The 21,306-nt window shown below is 39.5% G+C and overlaps 2 protein-coding genes across 6 annotated transcripts in view; both read right to left on the bottom strand.

The window, feature by feature from the left end:
- LOC113038230 (SH3 and PX domain-containing protein 2B-like) overlaps positions 1 to 2,296 on the bottom strand; it is a 32,425-nt gene extending 30,129 nt beyond the window's left edge. For 4 of the 5 annotated variants that reach the window (XM_026195502.1, XM_026195504.1, XM_026195503.1 and 1 more), the window contains exon 1: positions 2,011 to 2,295. In XM_026195502.1, the coding sequence (XP_026051287.1) occupies positions 2,011 to 2,082 (72 nt within the window). In that variant the 5' untranslated portion in view covers positions 2,083 to 2,295. Of the gene's footprint in view, positions 1 to 2,010 lie in introns of all 5 variants that reach the window. The other variant, XM_026195501.1, reaches the window with a different exon arrangement.
- A 1,087-nt stretch (positions 2,297 to 3,383) lies between these two features.
- Positions 3,384 to 21,066, bottom strand: LOC113038232 (leukocyte cell-derived chemotaxin-2). The gene is made up of 5 exons (XM_026195506.1): positions 21,006 to 21,066; positions 13,791 to 14,063; positions 13,612 to 13,702; positions 3,911 to 4,056; positions 3,384 to 3,747 (listed from the first exon to the last, which is right to left on the bottom strand). Exons 1-5 carry the CDS (start codon positions 21,046 to 21,048, stop codon positions 3,581 to 3,583), a joined length of 720 nt encoding a protein of 239 aa, XP_026051291.1. The 5' UTR covers positions 21,049 to 21,066; the 3' UTR covers positions 3,384 to 3,580.
- Positions 21,067 to 21,306: the final 240 nt, after the last annotated feature.

Below are 21,306 nucleotides of genomic sequence, written 5' to 3'. Positions count from 1 at the left end.
TCATTCTTTCATGACACCAAAAAAGATTTACATGTTATCCTTTCACATAGGTTTTATTTTCAGCGTTCACTATGAATAGTGAAAGCAGCTGAGAAGATTACTGGTGTCTCTCTCCACTCCCCCCTCCCAGTTACAAACTGTGACCTGCACCAGACACTTTGTGCAGCACTGGTCTGCTCACTTCCTCATTCAAATACCTCTTCAGTCAGTTTAGATAAAGATCTTTAAATCAGTTTGTTTACTTCAGTGGTTTGCACTATGCCATGTGCTGCCTTATTTAACTGTATTTTAAATATTTGAAACAGTTTCAAATATGTTCAAAAGCTTAAAACTTCACGGGGCCAGTAATTTATATCAATAAATATAGTCAATAAGTATATAAAAAAAGTATTTCAGTTGATTAAGTTATTTTCTGTATTTTTACTTTTCATTTAATGGTATTTCTAAATATGTACATTAAAATTTCAGTGATGACATTCTTATTTGTGTGTGCGTTTTATTTTATCATGAATCACACCTTGCATAACATCCAAATAGTTCTGCAATCAAGCACTGTTCATCAAAAAGAAATCCTAAATTGCACCATAGTGTTTTAAACACTATTATTCTTATTTTCAATATTATTATTTTTAAATAAATAAATGGCATTTAAAAATAATGAAATAAAAAATAAAACAAATTATAAATAAATACATACACTTAAATGTAATTTGAACGCCAAGCAGATTTCCCTCTAAATGTTCTTAATATCATATCTAAACTATTCTTTTAGTTTCTTTTTTTTATAATATAAAATTTTAGTTAGAGATTCTACTAAATTAAATACAACAAATAAAACCCATCTTGTTTACTTCTTTATTTTCATAAATCTTTTGATTTGTGAGCGAAATATGAGTGACTGGGCTGGGGCATATATTCGACAGGTTTAGTGAAATTCAGCCCTGTATCAAAGTACAGAAAACAAAAAGGTCTAAATATTGAGCACAAATCAAACTGACAACCTAGAGCTGTAGTGGCTTACTGAGTTTATAAGCTTTCAAATGATGTCTATTTTGTGTCAAGAAAGTGGTTTAGATTTACATTTAATATGGTAATAATCTGCTCTAGTTAAAGGGTTAAAACACAATTACTGGTAATCACACGAGCTGTTAATCAACCATCGATATCGGCCTGGAAATACATCTCAGAAGATCATTCTCTTTACATTTCTGTTTAATGTTCATGTCAATGAACTGGTTTCTACAAAGCATAAGAACGTACAGTACATAACGATAATTAAAAAGCATGTCTAGAAAACCTTCTAAAGTTTTAAAAAAAAAGTTTTATTATTCTGATTTGTTAAATAATTTAATAAAATACACAAAACTTTGGATTTGTTGGGCTGGAAAAACAAACAAAGCAATTTAAGATCCCAGACCGGTCAAGAATAACCTCAGAGTGCTGCAGAGTGGGCTCACGGGTGTTTTAAGGGTGTTAAAACTTTAAGGGTGTGGTGAAGAGGACAAAAGGCCCGGAGAAACATGGAGGAGTCTCAGCGGATCAACAAAGTCCTCAGAATAAGTTTGTACAGCAGTTAGTAAACACTCGCCCACTCTGAAAACTGAACATTAAAACGCACTTTTGATAGTAGGCCTATATATAAACACATATGCTTGTGTGTGTGTGTGTGTGTGTGTGTGTAATGGACTTCACTGTCTTTGTTACATTGATGCAGATGTGAAAACACCTGGATTGACTCCATGATACTACAGTACAGATGACTTCTAACCAGCTGCTGTCTGCAGACTTTATCTGACACTTCATGTGTATCATATCTGAACAGAAATACTTGTGAAGTAGCAGCTCTTTTGGCGTGTCGTGCTGGTGTGTAACTCGATCCTCCTGAACGCATCTCCAGCCTTTGTTCACACAAACCAACCGAACAATCTCAAAGACACATCACTAAAACTTTCATTAGGAGGAAGAACGTTAGGAACAGATCAGTAAAGATCTTTACAGACGTCAACTTACATAGTGTTTGTTGGGGTTTCTTCTCTTTTGCACGTCTTGAACAGTTACTTCTTGTACGGTCCGCCGTGGCATGTTGCAACAATCTCAGACTTTTAGATACAGTGTAGCGTTCAGTCCCACGGCACAAAATCTGATCACGTTTTCCGCATCGACTTCTGCTCATTCGCGTGTTTGTCTGTCCGTCTCTGCGGGTTTATAGTCCACGTCTGATTTCCTGCAGTCTGGACCGAGAGAACTCCCAGCCTATCCCAGCTCACCGACTCTAATTTAATTAAAACCCAACGCAGTCGCACATACTACTATGGGAACGCGTGACTCATGAATATTAAATACGTAACGTGACGTTCGCCGAAAAACCGAATATGATTGGCTCAAAGGTGGACATTGGTAAGTGGGCGTTTGCTAGCTGCCGAATAGATTATTCCAGATGGTGAATTAATATCTTATGAATATTAATTAGGCTACGTGACTAGACGATTACTGGGAACGCCAGAAGACTATATTAATATTCACTAGTTAACCCTTAGCCATAGTACGATTCGTCATTTCGTTCATCCAAGACCAACCCAGTGGGACAACTTAAAGGGGAAACGCAGTAACGTGCTTTGACAAAAAATTAAGTTTTCACTGTTTGAATAGAGCTCACGAAATAAATCAGCAAATATTTTCGGCTTTGTTTGTTTATGTATTTGTTTATTTTGTAAACATTTACTGTGTAGGAATACCCAACAAAAGTTGCTATAATTTATATAATTTATATAGTTTATATAATTCTTTATTCACAGTCAAATGCATACATTTTTATTATTATTATTATTATTATTATTATTATTATTATTATTATTATTATTATTATTATTATTATTATTATTTTTATTTATTTTTTGGTGCTGACTACAAAGGTAGACCCTATAAATATTTATCTCTACAACAAATTAACAAGCAATGCGACACAAACTGTAATTTTTTTAGATGACTGAGAGAGGACATGTCTCTACTACACAAGAAAAACATCAGCCAATAATAATAATAAAGATCATGAGAAGAGCTAGAAAGCTAGGAGCTTCAGTAAATGTCATGTGGTGGGATGCTGTCATGTTGCCAGTCTGTCTATTTGGAAAATAAAAAGTGAGATGCAATAGCAAACATGGATGCCAAAACAAAAATATCTTGATGTCTTCTCATTTAAACTACTATAAATAATATAAATTCAAATCTGTTTGCAGTTCATAGTCTGAGATGTCTTTTTTCACATCATTCAAATATCTAAACATGAGAAGGTGTAGAGTAAATCTGAAGATTAAATATAAATACTACTACTAATAATAATAATATTTTATATTTATTTCCCAAATGCTCTGTAAATTCATGCTGCCATCTTGTGGTACTTTATTTTCATGAAATAAATCCTTCATGAAAGTATTACACATGGTATAGATTATTTTATTGCTTGTAAAAACAGTCAGTTTGTAATGTAATTTAAATGATGTTTTAATGCCATGCACTATAAGTCCTAATGAAAGCATTAAGAATTGGTTTAACTGATTGAATGCACTGATTTAAACAGGTCTCATATGAAGGGCGAGGGATCAGAGCCATCACACATCTGAAGCTCCAGGTGTGAGGTGATGCCAGAGAAACGCTCCTGTAGGGGTAACAGGTAACCCATGGCCTCTCCCTGAACTACAGAGCCAAAGTAAACATACGGACGGATGTTGAAGATCTTCACACAGTGCACTGAGGAAAGATAAATAAATAACTATTGGTCAAAGACAAAGAAGTTTTTCTGTCTAGTTTAATACTATTCTAAAATGCATGTGCCAAGTCATTAAATATGTAATGCAATGAAATATGTTCCTTGATGCATAGTTATTTTATTGACAAGGACAGTATCATATACCTTTGCTATAGAGTTTGACACCATCATACTGAACGGAGTCTCCCACTGCTCTCCCAACAGGACCGCCCAGGTTCCCCGAAAAAGGAGCATTGATGATGCCATAATCACCGCACACAATGTCGATTCCCTTGTGGATCCTGTCATCACTGAGGACACAAGATAAAAAAAACGCGGCTCAAAAAGCAAAAGTGAAGCAAGAGAAAGTTACTGTTCGGGAAAATGCTTGAACAAACAGAGAAATGTTTTGATAGCTTCACAGGAGCGCAGTGTTTACACTTTTCATGGAAATTAAATTATGAATAGTTACTTACAGTTTTCTCTGCACTTTGACTCTATACATAATTGCTGTAAAACAAAAATCTCTTTTGAGCAATTAGATCTATAGTAAGAGACTGTGTTAAGAGATTGTGAATATAGCTACCACTTAAGTGTGCTGTTAACTCTAAATGGGATATTTCATCCAAAAATCACAAATTCCTTCATCATTTATGCATGATCTTCTTTATTTTTTGGAACACAAAAGATGTTTTGAAAAATATTGGTAACCAAAAGTTTGCAAATATGATTAAAATGTGAATATGTGACAAATCTACAGAATGTCACATTTTATTATTAGGTCTACATGTTTTACCAAATAGAAAGGACAGCACTATTAGAGTTCATCCCACTATTTGATGTGAGCATAAGTATAGGAACAGTTGAATTTAAGACAGATGTAAAATATTAAAAGCTAGTATTTAGTTGCAGATCCAACTGTTGTTGGTGAATTTAATGTTCAATCAGATTTAATTCTGGAGATTGATTTGAGCAGTCTAAGACTTTACATTTCTTTGCCCTGATAAAGTCCTTGACTGAACTCCCATGCCATGACACCACCTCCATCAAGCTGTGTAGCTTCTGTAATTCTGTGTCGATTTCTCCTGCCGACTGTAGATTGAAAGAGCATCACGCCAGCTTTCTGGAGGTTGTTGGTAATTTTACAGACAGGTCGTCGTTGGTTGCTGATGTCACCGGTAGTTTCCAAAACTCTTGATTTCTCCTTGCGCTTTGTTTTTCCTATATTTCTAAGTGACTTCCTCTTTTCTTTTAACATCAAAATTGCTTGTTTTTTTTCAGAGTCAGCTTCCTCGTCTTCATCCTGGTTTGTATGTGTCATCATAGAATGCAAGACTGAGAATGCAGAGGCAATGGATATAACTGATAAGACACATTCCCTGCTTTTAATATCTGAAGAAAAATTGCAACAGGAAACAGCTGAACACTTGGAAAGACCTGTGAGGCAATACTTATGCTCACTTCAGGTATGGATATGAAACTCCAAAAGTGCTGATCTTCTTAGCTGGTAAAACATATTTGTGTTGAATCACCCAATAATAAAATGTGTGTAAAATGTGTTTTGTAGTTTTGTCTCATATTCATCTTTTAATCATATTTACAGACACCAGAGACAACATAACAATTTTGTATTTACTGTTCCAGTACTTATGGAGGGCACTGTATGAATAACCCCCATAGCATACATGATCACCCCATAGCAGATCTATACAGGTAAAGCTGGTGAAGGTGGAGGAAGCACTGCCAAGTATTTATTATTTAGTCATTTAGTCATTTAGCAGGCGCTTTTATCCAAAGTGGCTTACAAAGCAAGATAATGTAAGCAATCAAAATCAACAAAAAACAATGATATGCAAATGTTATAACAAGTCTCAATAAGCTTTATGCAGTACACGTAGCTAAGTTTATTATTATTATTATAATTATATAATAAATAAAAAGTAAACAGATGAAAAAGAATAGAGCAAGCTAGTGTCACAGACACGCAAGGCTCTGTCACCTATCGGCATTCACAATCACCGGAATTCTAATCACGCACACCTGACTGTCATTCATCAATGACCCACACAGCACTATAAAGACACACAGTTCACACAGCCACATTGTCTGGTCTCCCAAGTGGAAAAGAACTCAAACCTATGCGATATTACTTACCTGTTGATCCATGACTCCTTTATCTCCTGTGGTTCCCTTGTGTCTGCCTCCTGTGTGTGTGTCCTCTGTCTATTTACTAGCATCCAGTTCTGTTACACCAGCTCCAGGAAACACCCCTATTCTCACTGTCTCAGTCCGCCCTGGTTATCCAGAAAATAACTGTCAGTATCCTCAAGTCCGTTAAAGATTCTAAGTCTGCAATACTCAACAGTCCTTTGGTCATCTCCATCCATAATAATAAACCTGTCTGTTTGATTCTAACCACTTGTGTATCGAGTCTGACTTCCCGTTACAAAAGGCCAGACCAGCCATCATGAATCAAATAGACTCTGATCCATTCCAGGAGCTGGTGGATGCTATGAGAAGGGTTTTCAGTCAAACAACCACAGCATCAGCACCTGGCACACGGCATCAGACCTGCACCCAGTTTTTATTCTTCGTCCCTGATCTACCAAGCCAGTCCCATGGTCAATTTGGCGCCCTACTCTGGCTCGACAGAAGAATGCAATGGCTTTCTCATGCAGTATTGGCCTGTACTAGCGATGCAACCACATCGCTTCCCCATAGAAAGAGCTAAAATTGCATATGTTCTAACCCTGTCAAACTGGTCGAGCCTTACAATGGGTGGAGTCATTCATAGTACTCAACACTATGGGACTAAAGCTTTTCCTTCAACTCTCCATCCGTGTTGCCAATCGGATTCAGGGCTGTATGGAGGAACATTTGTGCCAGAAACCAGCCAACTCTAGCCAGAATATTACAGTCCTCAAGAACCACACCCCGAACCCATGCAGATCGACATTGCCCATCTCTTGTCTAATGAACGTTGAAACTGGCTGACCCAGGGATTATGCTTATATGGTGGCAAAGATGGAGATGTAATAAGGGCATGTCCCATTCGTCCTCCACGACCCGTGGTGAGTGTGATACAATGAGTGTAAAATCTACTCCCTTTCCATCCCTGAACAGAAGGCCATGGAGGAGTACATTTTCTGAGGTACAATAAGGATACATCTGATCATCCATGTCCCTTGCTGCTTCCAGTTTTTTCTTTGTGGCTAAGAAGGACGGAAGGTTAAGGCCTTGTATTGATTACTGGTCACTCAATAAGATCACTGTCAAGTACAAATATCCCCTTCCTTTCGTCCCATCTGCCCTGGAATAGCTTCAGGAAGCCAAGATCTTCACCAAGTTGGACCTCCGGAGCACTTATAACCTCATCTGGATACGTGAGGGGGACAAGATCGCATTGTGACACCCACAGAACACTTCGAATATCTGCTGATTCCGTATTGTCAGTGCCCCCTCCTTATTCCAGGGCTACATGAATAAGGTGTTCCGAGACCACCTCCAAAGCTTTGTGCTGGTTTACATCAATATCCTAGTGTACTCTAAGAACTAGGCTGAACGTCACCAGCATGTCTCTGAGGTCCTCCAATGGCTCCGTTAACATCAATTATATCTCAAGGCTAAGAAATACTGCTTCCACCAATCTTCCATCCAGTTCCTAGGTTATGACATCACTGTTCATAGCATCAAGATGGACGAGAGGAAGGTGGAAGCAATCAAAACCTGGCCCATTCCAGCCACCATTAAAGAATTCCTAGGTTTTTCCAACTTCTATTGTTGACTCATCCTGAACTACATTTCTATCACTGCTCCATTAACAAATCTCCTGAAAGGCAAGCCCAAGCCTCTGTCCTGGAATTCCAAAGCCACCATAGCCATGAAACAACTCCAAGAAGCCTTCACGATGGCTCCACTCCTGGTGCATCCCAAAAAGACCATGCATCATTGCAGTTGACGCTGCCACATCAGGAGTAGGAGCTGTCTTGTCACAGCAGTCCATCCATCTCCCACCGATTTCGTCACGGACCTCCCTGTATCTGATGGTAACTCTTGCATCCTTGTTACTGTTGACATATTTTCAAAGGCCTGCTGTCTAATTCCTCTGAGACTTTCAACATCCATGGAATCTGCAGAGGTACTGTTTAATCATGTCTTCCGTAATTTTGGCATTACAGAAGAGATTGTATCTGATAGAGGTCCACAGTTTATCTCATGTGTATGGAGTTTTATTTTCACTCATAGGTGTGACCATCAACCTTTCTTTAGGATATCACCCACAGAGTAATAGACAAATGGAACGAAAGTTCCAGGAGTTTGGCCGATACCTTCTGCCATGGTCACCAGAACTCCTGGAACTGGTTCCTTACCTGGGCCAAGTACTAACAGAACTCCCTCCTGCAACCCTCCACAAATCTCACTCGGCTATTAGCCACCTCCGTTCCCTTGGTCGGGGGAACCCTCAGAGGTTCCCTCCATCACCCATTGGTTCCAGGAGAGTGAGAGTCTGGGATTCAACATCTACAGCAGGCAGTAAGACGCCATGTCCTGAGAGTCCTTGCTCCCACCATCAAGCCAGGACAAGAGGTATGGCTCTCTACAATATACTGTATGAAAACATGGACGTACTGTCCTTGATGTCACCATATGTTTCCGAAGAGCATTTTTGAAGCCAAAAATAGGCAGAAAGACAGCGGTGACAGCAGCATCAATCCACCTGTTATTCAAGTGGCTTCACCTTAATAATGCAGAACCTTAAGGCATAATATAATTTAAGCAGATGAGTTATAAAAAAACTCACCGCCTCACAGTTGTCATGAAGGGCAAAATTAGCTATATAGAACACTCTTTTTTTTTTTAACCAGGCTGTAAACGTGTGTTTATTATTATTTTTCTCTCTGCTGTAAAGTTGGCTATTTTAACATGGGGTGTTTATGGGATTGTCTCCCTTTTGCAGCTAGCTTCTAGCAGTCAGTCGAAGAATTGCAGTTTAAGTCACTTCCATGTGGGCTTCAGAATCAGAATCAGAATGAGCTTTATTGCCAGGTATGTTCACACATATGAGGAATTTGTTTTCATGACAGAATTTCCGCAGTGCAACATAACAGCGACAGAAAAAAACCCCAATAAGGAATAAAAAATACAAAAAAATACAAATAGGTGGGTAAGGAATGACAATATACAAATTGACAATGTATAGCAGGTATATTACAATGAGCATTTATGTATGTACATGTATATTATGTGCAAAAAATTTAAGTATACGCTAAGTATGTGTGTTATATCAATAAGTGTATGTGTATATAAATATAAATAGTGTAGTGTGTTCCACAGTTATTATCTGTTGTTCATAAGATGGATTGCCTGAGGGAAGAAACTGTTCCTGTGTCTGGTCGTTCTAGTGCTCAGTGCTCTGTAGCGTCGACCAGATGGCAACAGTTCAAAGAGGGAGTGTGCTGGATGTGAGGGGTCCAGAGTGATTTTAACAGCCCTTTTTCTCACTCTGGATAAGTACAATTCTTGAATAGAAGGGAGGGTTGTACCGATGATTCGCTCAGCAGTCCAGACTACCCTCTGTAGTCTTCTGACATCAGATTTAGAAGCTGAGCTGAAACAGACATTTACTGAAATGCAGAGTATGGATTCAATGATGGTGGAGTAGAACTGTTTCAGCAGCTCCTGTGGCAGGTTAAACTTCCCCAGCTGGCGAAGCAAGTACAACCTCTGCTGGGCATTTTTCACGATGGAGTCAATGTGAATGTCCCATTTCAGGTCCTGAGAGATAGTGGTGCCCAGGAACCTGAATGACTCCACTGCAGTCACAGGGCTGTTCATGATGGTGAGTGGGGGGAGTGCAGGGGGGTTTCTCCTGAAGTCCACAATCATCTCCACTGTTTTGAGCATGTTAAGCTCCAGATTGTTGAGAGTGCACCAGACAACCAGCTGTTTAACCTCCTCTCTGTAAGCAGATTCGTCACCATCCTGAATGAGGCCGATAAGTGTGATGTCATCTGCAAACTTCAGGAGTTTGACAGAGGGGTCCTTAGATGTGCAATCATTAGTGTACAGGGAGAAGAGCAGTGGGGAGAGAACACAGCCCTGGGGAGCTCCGGTGCTGATTGTACGGGTGCTGGATGTGTATTTTCTCAGCCTCACTAGCTGCTGCCTGTCTGTCAGGAAGCTGTTGATCCACTGACAGATGGAGGTGGGCACGGAGAGCTGAGTTAGTTTGGGCAGCAGGAGGTTTGGGATGATCGGGTTAAAGGCCGAGTTGAAGTCCACAAACAGGATCCTCACATAAGTCCCCGGTCTGTCTAGGTGTTGCAGAACATAATGCCGTCCGATGTTTACTGCATCGTCCACAGACCTGTTTGCTCTGTAGGCAAACTGAAGAGGATCCAGCAAGGGCCCAGTGATGTTCTTCAGGTGGCCCAGCACCAGTTTTTCAAATGACTTCATGACTACAGACGTTAGAGCCACAGGCCTGTAGTTATTTAGTCCTGTAATTTTGGGTTTCTTAGGGATGGGGATGATGGTGGAGCATTTGAAGCATGAAGGGACTTCATACAGCTCCAGTGATCTGTTGAAGATCTGGGTGAAGATGGGGGCCAGCTGGTCAGCACAGGATTTCAGACAGGCTGTTGTAACACAATCTGGGCCTGCTGCTTTTTTCCTTTTCTGCTTCCGGAAGACCTGGCGCACAGCATCCTTGCGTGTGGATAGTGAGAGCGCTTGATTGGAGAGGAGTTCAGGATGGGTTGCAGGAGTTGTGAGTGGTGTGAACGGTTGTTTGGAGAGGCATTCAGGGCTGGTTGCAGGAGTTGTGAAGGGTGTGAATGGTTGTGTGGGGAGGCATTCAGGGCAGGTGATGAGTGTTTTTTCGTTGATTCTCCACAGTGCTGGGGGGTGGTGTCTTGTAGTTGGTAATCTCTTTCAGACTTTTCCACACTGATGCGGAGTAGTTTGTGAACTGAGTCTTTATTTTTTCAGAATAATTCCTCTTTGCCACTTTGATCTCCTTTTCCAGTGTGTATTTAGCCTGTTTATACAAGACATTGTCCCCCTTCACGTAAGCATCTTCTTTGGCCTGACGGAGCTGTCTAAGTTTTGCAGTGAACCACGGTTTGTCATTGTTGTAATTTAGTTGAGTCTTTGTAGGAATACACATATCCTCAAAGAAACTGATATATGATGTCACGGTCTCTGTGAGTTCATCCAGATTGGTGGCAGCAGCTTCAAAAACACTCCAATCAGTGAGGTCAAAACACGATTGTAAATCCTGCTCTGCTTCATTAGTCCATCTTTTTACAGTCCTTAATACAGGTTTAGCTGATTTTAGTTTCTGCCTCTAGGTTGGTATAAGATGAACCAGAAGGTGATCAGAAACGTCCCAAAGCTGCTCGTGGAACAGAGTGATATGCATCCTTTATTGTTGTGTAACAGTGTTCCAATATATTACTGTCTCTTGTGGGACATGTGATGTGCTGTCTTTATTAAAGTCCCCAAGAATGATTAAAATGGAGTCCGGGTGTTGCTGTTCTGTCTCTGTGATCTGCTCAGTGAGTTTCTGTAAAGCTGAGCTCATGTGCGCTTGCGGAGGAATGTAAACACTGACCAGAATGAACGAGTGAAACTGACGTTCATTCTCACTTCATGAGAGTGAGCAGGAGGTTGCAGCTTGGTCTCTATGTGGGACATCCGGTTGTGCTTCCCCTGTAAGAAGCTGAGTCCCAGGTATGTTGGTCCCTTCCCCATCATTCAGCAAATCAGTCCCGTCATGTATGAACTCAAGCTTCCATCACAATACAGGATATATCCCACATTCCATGTTCCTCTGCTTAAACCTTATCACCCACCTGTTCTCCCTGTTTTCACAGAGCCTGGCACTACAGAAGAAGCCCCTCTACCGTTGGTGCTGAAAGACGGAACAACTTATTCTGTAAGGAAGATTCTAAGTTCCCAATGTCAGGGTGGCAGATTGGAGTACCTTGTAGACTGGGAACGGGTACAGCCCTGAGGAAAAATTATGGGTTCCAAGGGATGATATCCTCAACCCCAATCTGTTGACAGAATCCCATGCAGTCCATCCTTATGACCCAGCTCCATGCAGTAGGGGTCGCTTACCACAACGTTGGTATCTTCGGCCCTCAGGACTGGGCTGTGGAGAGGGTGGTTATGTCACGGACACGTCAGGCTCTGTCACCTATCAGGGTTCACAATCACCCAAATTCTAATCATGCACACCTGACTGTCATTCATCAATGACCCACACAGCACTATAAAGACACACAGTTCACACAGCCGCATTGTCTGGTCTCCCAAGTGGAAAAGGACTCAAACCTATGCAATATTACTCACCTGTTGATCCATAACTCCTTGATTTCCTTTGGTTCCTGTGTGTGTGTCCTCCATCTACTTACTAGTATCCAGCTCTGGTGCACCAGCTCCTGGAAACATCATGATCCTTACCGTCTCCATCCAACTGGTCCACTTTTGGTAATCCAGAAAATAACTATCAGTATCCTCAAGTTTGTTAAAGATTCTAAGTCTGCAATACTCACCAACCCTTTGGTCAACTCCATCCACATAAAACTGTCTGTTCGATTCTAACCATCTGTGTATTGAGTCTAACTTCACATTACAGATATTTTTTTTTTATTATTGTATAATAGACAAAAGGAAAACCAATAGAATACAAAAAGATTAGAGGAGCTAGTGTAAAGGTCATTCCACCTGGAGGGGCACATTTATTTTAAAAGTCCGTCAAAGATATTTTGTGCCTCTTTGGGATGAACAAAGTGATGTGCACTTGCAGAACACAAGCTTCAAGTGGCACATAAGTCTGAAGTTATGAATTTAGGTAAAGTGGTGAGGAGCCAGTGGTGGTTTTGTAAGAAAACATTAATACCTTGAGTGCAAATTAATAAGCAAGTCTGATGTGCATTATGTCTGTCTCATTAAAAATTAACCTTGCTGCCACATTCTGGATTAATTGTAAAGTTTTGATAGAACTGGTTGGAAGACCTGCCAAGAGAGCATTTCAATAGTCGAGCCTGGACAGAACCAGAGCTTGAACAAAGAGAGGGCCTGGTCTTCTTTGTGTTGAATAAAGCAAATCTGCGAGACCGGACAGTTTTAGCAATGTGGTCGTAGAAAGTGGAATTAATTAACTACATGTACTTACTTTATGGTTTGTGTTAAGATTAGGGTTTGGCTTAGGGTTACTTGCATGCAAATAAGCATAATTAATTGTTATTATAATAGTAAGTACAGGTAACGTGTAATAAGGACACCTTAAAATAAAATGTTACCTAAATGTTTACAGGACCAAAACTCTATAATTATATATTTTTAAATCAGTAGAGATTGTTTGGTTGCACTTTATTTTACAGTACGTGTACTAACATGTACTTAGATTGTACTTACAGTGTATTTATCTAAGAAAGTTCTGGTAACACAAGGTAACTACATGGGGTAGGGTTAGGTTTAGGGGTAGGTTCAGGGTTAGTACCTAGTTATTACATAGTTATTGTAATTACTATAATAAGTACATAGTATGTACATGAGGAACAGGACTGTAAAATAAAGTGCTACCGATTGTTTTATAAAAGCAACAATGCACTTAAGTTTATGTTATGAATATCCATGGCATGTACTAACAACCTTTAGTTGTGATTAATATTTTTAATATCCCACTTCCAACTTCTCTTACCTCATTACTTAAACGATTGCTATGTAATGAAATACGTTCAAAGTCACCCAAGATATGCTTTGTAATTCATGGTATTTTAGTTTTTTATTTATTCATTTATTTATTTTTAGATGTAATGGATGATGTATCAGGAAAAAAGCTGTTTCTGAAATACCTCCTGGAATTAAAGCCACCACAGCCAAAGCTGTCACAAGCTCTCACTCTGTTATGATGACTTCCAGCACACAGAGCACTCCACGCTGCAGCTGAAAAAGGCAACAGGAGTTAGTCTGTCTGATTTAGTTAATAGGAACCAGTGAACATTGCATCTAGTCAGAAAGTGCTAAATCAGACCTGGCATACAACACTGGCGTGACTTCTCTCCCCGACATTTATCCTTCAGGTATCGGCCCTGACAGATGTAGATATTACTTTGACAGATACCTCCAATGCTGGTGCAGCCCATGTCGTTTCTTGGCTTGGCTCTTCTTGACCAGATTACGATCTCTCTACCTTTTGCAATCGCGGTAAGTCTCTTATCAGGCTGGGCGATTTTCATTTCCTCCTCCTGAACTTTTCTTTTTGTTGTTTTCTTGTCAATTTCAAAGCAAATACCCACGAGAAACACTGCAAGAAGCATAAAGGATACATTCTTTATAAGTATTTAAAATAAAACTGTGTTATACGGTAAAATAATATACAGATAGGTCCATATATATTTGGATATTGTAGTGTGACTGTTATATTGGATATTATATTATTAATAATAATTTTGGCTCTGTATGCCATCAGAATAAAATAAAAATGAAACAATCAATATGAAATTGTAGTGCAGACTTTAAGTTATAATCCAGGGGGTTGAATAAAAATATAACATGCTAAGGAATGACAAATATTTTTTTATACACAGTCCAACCATTTTCAGGAGTTAAAATGTAATTGGACAAATACATATAATCATAAATTAAGTTTTTTATATTCTGTTGAGAATCCTTTGCAGGCAACAACTGCCTTAAGTCTGGAACTGATGGACATCACAATAGACTGGGTTTCCTCTTTTGTGATGCTTTGCTAGGCCTTTATTGCAGTTGACATCAGTTATTACGCATTTATGGGTCTTTCTGCATTTATTTTGTCTTCAGCGAGTAAAATGCATGCTCATTTGGGTTGAAATCAGGTGACTGATTTGGCCATTTTCCACTTTTTTACCTTCAAAAACTCCTGGGTTGCTTTAGCCATCGTCCATTTGTACTATAAAGCGCCACCCGATCAGTTTTGCTTTGCCTTTGACTGAACCTGGGCAGACAGTATATCCCTACACACTTCAGATTTAATCCGGCGGCTTCTGTCTTCAGTCTCTTCATCACTAAAAACCAGTAAGCCAGTGCCACTAAAAGCCATGCAGTCTCTCAGTGAGGTTGAGACCATCCTCTAGTCCAGAGATCTCTCAACAAGGAAACGCTATGCATTGAAGTGGAACCTGTTCACTTCTTGGAGCGGCAACTGCCAGCTCAACCCAATTAACTTCCCAGTTAGTTCAGTATTGGAGTTCTTTCAGGACCAGTTCTCTGAAGGGCTAACCCACTCCACCTAGCAATTCTACATGGCGGCCATAGCTGTGTACCATGCCCCTCTTGGTGGTCAGTCTTTGGGGAGACACCCTCAAGTTACACGTTTCCTTCACAGCTGAGGCCTCCAGTACGTTCTCGAATCCCTCCGTGGGACCTGGCCATGGTTCTGGAGGCTCTCTGCAAACCCCTCTTCAAGCCCTTCAGAAAGGTTCAGGATTGAGTTCTGAAAGACAAGACTGTTTCCTCTTAGCCATCTCTTCCCTGAAGACAGTCGGTGACTTAGGGGCCCTCTAGGTTACCCCTTCCTTACTTGGACTTTGCACCTGGTATGTCCAAAGCCTTCCTGTAACCCAGACCGGGGTGCGTGTCTAAAGTGTCCTCCTTCTTCCCATGGCTGGTCGTACCTCAGGCCTTCTGCCCCTTCTCCCTTTCAGGGCCCCAGACCAGCGGAAGCTTAACTGTATGTGTCTAGTGCGAGCATGTTCTCAGAGCTGCCCAGTTGAGGAAGTCAGACCAGCTTCTAAGAGGGGTCTATTTGCTACTAAGCAGACCCTAAGCAGACCCACCTTAGGGGTTAAGGTTCACTCTACTAGGGGCATGGCAGCCTCAAAGGACTTCCAGTCGGGGGTCGACATCTGTAATGCCATGGGCTGGTTCTCTCACCTTAGCTGTACTCTTCCACACTAGACAGAGGATTTGCAAGTCAGGCAATATGGGCATTCTCATTCACATAGCATTTCGACACAGCTTGGGTTCCTGAAGACGCTGTGTCTCATTGCCATACTTCCAGCATCCCTGCGAGGGCTTCCTTCTTTTAACAGTAGCTGCCGCTGGCTCCACCGTGCATGCTGGTTGCCGTAATTTCTTGCCACTCCATGGACTGATTACACACATGATTCAGAGTGTGGTCTAGCTGAATGCATTCCCATAACATTTCAACGCAGTGTCTCGTTCCCTCGAGCACCCATGGTTGCATATGTAACCTATGGACGTTTTTCTTTTAAATGGAGTGGATCTCCGATCATTCATTGCTGTAGCCCTCCGTGGATGTCCATGCCTCTTTAATAATGCTGAGCACACAAGATTTAACATTTAAAAAAATTATAAACTAGAAGAGTTCATGCAAATAGGGCCCAATGTACTCTGTGATTTTCTGTATTGATTTTTCACCTATGCTTTAGCTGAATCTTGATCGCACATTGCATTGTGTTGTGTTTCGGCATTTATGCACAATGTTTAGGCAGAAGTTACCAGTGCCTTTTGAATTTTTCTACAGATATTTGTCTTGAAGTATAGTGAAAAGTGTGTGTGTTTAACGAAAATACTTATTTTAAGTTATTGATTTTAAGTTAAAAATAAAATGCAATACAATGTACGTTTTTTAAAGTAAGTGTAAAAAATCCATTAATGTGAATATCAGTGCAAATATTGCAGTGTTGGAGGTTAATGTACAATGCTGTCCATCCTTCAGGAATGGTTTGAAAACCCCTGCTGTAGGAACCAGTTATTTGGCAATGCTTCATGAAAGTGGGCGATCACTGCTGAACTCTTTTGCTGTAGTTTTTGTTTCCGTGGTAACAGTGACTTCTGTGACTGCTGTAAACGCATGGTTATAAATCTTAAATCACATTTCTGTAAGATTCGATAAAATCTGTAAACATAACTTAATAAAAAAATATAGAGCTATAATTTGAGTCGAACTTTGATTGTCTTCTGGCAGATTAGTCGTTAATTTCTTTTCTCCGGGCGTGAAAATAATGAATTGGCAGTCTGTAAACTTGGCATTCAAAGCCACACTGTGTTCTGGCAGTTTTTCAGACTGAAATGAGCTTTGCTTTGGTATTAGCGCCTCTGAGAGAGCAATCTTTTTTTCTAACATTTTAAAGGAAATATTCATAATAGTAATTCCATCTCAGACTTTCTTTTTAAGCATTTTGTAGCCTTCTCCTCTTCCTAAACAACTCTGAAATCTCATTTGAATAGTGTGTCTTGTTTGTTTTGGAGCTTGTATGCTTTTATAGAAAAGTACAGCATAGACATTATTCAAATGAGCTTTTTTTGTACCTCATTGAAGAAAAAAGTTATGAAGCTTTGGAATAACATATGACTGACTAACCAATGATCAGCTTGCTTAGAATATATTTCTGCAATGCATCATAAAAATGTTTGTGTTCTTTACAAGAGGTTTGGATTTGAAAAATGCTAATGACAAATTGCAATAATCTTTTGTCTAATGATCCATAACACACATCTAGTCTTGTTCAACAGCATGTGTGTAATTATAAAAAGTCAGTAAGTGAAAAGACTCATTAATTACAGCATTACTTCTTCAGTCAGACTTTGGATTAATTTGATACCAATAAAACATGTCCACTTACAAGAATAAATCGGTGCGAACACATATACGTCACAGAGTGATTTGCTATATATGCTGTTGGGTCATTATAGTCCTCTTTTTGGTCATTTAGGACTCTAAAGTTGGCTTCAGTTAAAATATGTTTCATCATTTATTAAAACACTTTGCACTATACTTCAAGACAAATATCTCCAGAAAAATGGAAAAGGCACTGGTTAATTCTGGCTAAACATTGTGCATTAATTCTGAAACACAACACAATGCAATGTGCAATCAAGATTCAGCTAAAGCATGTGGGCAAAATCAATACAGAAAATCACAAACTCCTCTAGTTTATCATTTATTTTAATGTTAAATCCTACAATGAACATACAGTACATGCATGTCAGATGAATTCTTTAAGCTTTTAAAAAAATCATGACAATCATGATATTTATTTTCATATCAGTCTGAAATGTGTTTTATTATTGCAGTATATAGCATTATTTAGTATGCATGCATGCCAGTTTTCCACCATCTGACCATTTGAATAAAAAGTGCATTTTTGTTGCGGATTCTTTTTTAAGTCGTCAGTGTAAGTTGCACTCTTCTGATAGGTGGAAATATTTGCATTGGAAGTATCAATCAGAAAATTTCCATTCAATATATAAAAGGCATTTGAAAAGTATTTTTTTTTAAAATAAAACTAAATAAATAAATAAAAATTGAATGTAAACTGTTAGTAAGCCAAACTCTGTAGTTTCTAAATTACAATTCAACTGCAGATCAATCAATCAATCACCTTTATTTATATAGTGCTTTAAACAAAATACATTGCGCCAAAGCACTGAACAACATTCATTTGGAAAACAGTGTCTCAATAATGCAAAATGATAGTTAAAGGCAGTTCATCATTGAATTCAGTTATGTCATCTCTGTTCAGTTGAAATAGTGTCTGTTTTAATTTGCAATCAAGTCAATGATATCGCTGTAGATGAAGTGAACCTAAACTAAGCAAGCCAGAGGCGACAGCGGCAAGGAACCGAAACTCCATCGGTGACAGAATGGAGAAAAAAACCTTGGGAGAAACCAGGCTCAGTTTGGGGGTCAGTTCTCCTCTGACCAGACGAAACCAGTAGTTCAATTCCAGACTGCAGCAAAGTCAGATTGTGCAGAAGAATCATCTGTTTCCTGTGGTCTTGTCCTGGTGCTCCTCTGAGACAAGGTCTTTACAGGGGATCTGTATCTGGGGCTCTAGTTGTCCTGGTCTCCGCTGTCTTTCAGGGCAGTAGAGGTCCTTTCTAGGTGCTGATCCACCATCTGGTCTGGATACGTACTGGATCCGGGTGACTGCAGTGACCCTCTGATCTGGACACAGACTGGATCTGGTGGCCACGGTGACCTCGGAACAAGAGAGAAACAGACAAATATTAGCGTAGATGCCATTCTTCTAATGATGTAGAAAGTACGGTGTTATGTGAAGTGTTTCCGGTTCCGGTTTACCTAATTAATGCAGCCTAAAAATCCTTTAACGGATTTGGATATTAAAAGCATATTAGTATGTTATGTGTATGCCAGGTTAAAGAGATGGGTCTTTAATCTAGATTTAAACTGCAAGAGTGTGTCTGCCTCCCGAACAATGTTAGGTAGGTTATTCCAGAGTTTAGGCGCCAAATAGGAAAAGGATCTGCCGCCCGCAGTTGATTTTGATATTCTAGGTATTATCAAATTGCCTGAGTTTTGAGAACGTAGCAGACGTAGAGGAGTATAATGTAAAAGGAGCTCATTCAAATACTGAGGTGCTAAACCATTCAGGGCTTTATAAGTAATAAGCAATATTTTAAAATCTATATGTTTGATAGGGAGCCAGTGCAGTGTGGACAGGACCGGGCTAATATGGTCATACTTCCTGGTTCTAGTAAGAACTCTTGCTGCTGCATTTTGGACTAGCTGTAGTTTGTTTACCAAGCGTGCAGAACAACCACCCAATAAAACATTACAATAGTCTAACCTTGAAGTCATAAATGCATGGATTAACATTTCTGCATTTGACATTGAGAGCATAGGCCGTAATTTAGATATATTTTTGAGATGGAAAAATGCAGTTTTACAAATGCTAGAAACGTGGCTTTCTAAGGAAAGATTGCGATCAAGTAGCACACCTAGGTTCCTAACTGATGACGAGGAATTGACAGAGCAACCATCAAGTCTTAGACAGTGTTCTAGGTTATTACAAGTAGAGTTTTTAGGCCCTATGATTAACACCTCTGTTTTTTCTGAATTTAGCAGTAAGAAATTACTCGTCATCCAATTTTTTATATCGACTATGCATTCCATTAGTTTTTCAAACTGGTGTGTTTCACCGGGCTGCGAGGAAATATAGAGCTGCGTATCATCAGCATAACAGTGAAAGCTAACACCATGTTTCCTGATGATATCTCCCAAGGGTAACATATAAAGCGTGAAGAGTAGCGGCCCTAGTACTGAGCCTTGAGGTACTCCATACTGCACTTGTGATCGATATGATACATCTTCATTCACTGCTACGAACTGATGGCGGCCATATAAGTACGATTTAAACCATGCTAATGCACTTCCACTGATGCCAACAAAGTGTTCAAGTCTATGCAAAAGAATGTTGTGGTCAATTGTGTCAAACGCAGCACTAAGATCCAATAAAACTAATAGAGAGATACAACCACGATCAGATGATAAGAGCAGATCATTTGTAACTCTAAGGAGAGCAGTCTCAGTACTATGATACGGTCTAAATCCTGACTGGAAATCCTCACATATACCATTTTTCTCTAAGAAGGAATATAATTGTGAGGATACCACCTTTTCTAGTATCTTGGACAGAAAAGGGAGATTCGAGATTGGTCTATAATTAACTAGTTCTCTGGGGTCAAGTTGTGGCTTTTTTATGAGAGGCTTAATAACAACCAGTTTGAAGGTTTTGGGGACATATCCTAATGACAATGAGGAATTAATAATAGTCAGAAGAGGACCTATGACTTCTGGAAGCACCTCTTTTAAGAGCTTAGATGGTATAGGGTCTAACATACATGTTGTTGGTTTAGATGATTTAACAAGTTTATACAATTCTTCCTCTCCTATAGTAGAGAATGAGTGGAACTGTTCCTCAGGGGGTCTATAGTGCACTGTCTGATGCGAAACTGTAGCTGACGGCTGAATGGTTGCAATTTTATCTCTAATAGTATCGATTTTAGAAGTAAAGTAGTTCATAAAGTCATTACTGCTGTGGTTTTGGGAAATGTCAACACTTGTTGAGGCTTTATTTTTCGTTAATTTAGCCACTGTATTGAATAAATACCTGGGGTTATGTTTGTTTTCTTCTAAAAGAGAAGAAAAGTAATCAGATCTAGCAGTTTTTAATGCTTTTCTATAGGATATGCTACTTTCCCGCCAAGCAATACGAAATACCTCTAGTTTTGTTTTCCTCCAGCTGCGCTCTATTTTTCGAGCTGCTCTCTTTAGGGTGCGAGTATGCTCATTATACCATGGTGTCAAACTGTTTTCCTTAACCTTCCTTAAGCGTAAAGGAGCAACTGTATTTAAAGTGCTAGAAAAGAGAGAGTCCATAGTTTCTGTTACATCATCAAGTTGTTCTTGTTCAGATGCCTCAAGAGTCCGTCTACTTACAACATGCCAGGAAAAGTAAAGTCAAGGATAGCTTTAGCAGCATCTTTTGAGTTCAAACGTCTAAGAAAACAGGAATAGTTATAGTGAGTATGACCACAAAATATGGAATCAGCATTTCTATGGAATATTTACAAATGAGCACAGAGTTTAGTCTTAAAGTAGTGCTTACCCTATAGTGCAGAACAGAACGAGCCCTGTGTCAGCAGAGGAAAACATCACAAGATGCCAGTGTTGATATTGGCCTGTAAACACATTTCCTTTTGCTTCAAATGAGAGAACCACTTTTAGAAAAGAAACTGAA

The sequence above is a fragment of the Carassius auratus genome, chromosome 21 (assembly GCF_003368295.1).
Source record: "Carassius auratus strain Wakin chromosome 21, ASM336829v1, whole genome shotgun sequence".
Taxonomy (NCBI): domain Eukaryota; kingdom Metazoa; phylum Chordata; class Actinopteri; order Cypriniformes; family Cyprinidae; genus Carassius; species Carassius auratus.
This window is presented reverse-complemented; position numbering and strand designations above follow the sequence as displayed.

Excerpts from the sequence above, each read along its gene's own strand:
- LOC113038232 (XM_026195506.1), bottom strand. The coding sequence starts at position 21,048 with ATGCTGCTAAAGCTATCCTTGACTTTACTTTTCCTGGCATGTT. Across the intron at positions 14,064-21,005 it reads TTTACTTTTCCTGGCATGTT|TGTTTCTCGTGGGTATTTGC; the intron begins GTAAGTAGACGG and ends TGCTTCTTGCAG. Across the intron at positions 3,748-3,910 it reads TGTCAAACTCTATAGCAAAG|TGCACTGTGTGAAGATCTTC; the intron begins GTATATGATACT and ends ATCTTTCCTCAG.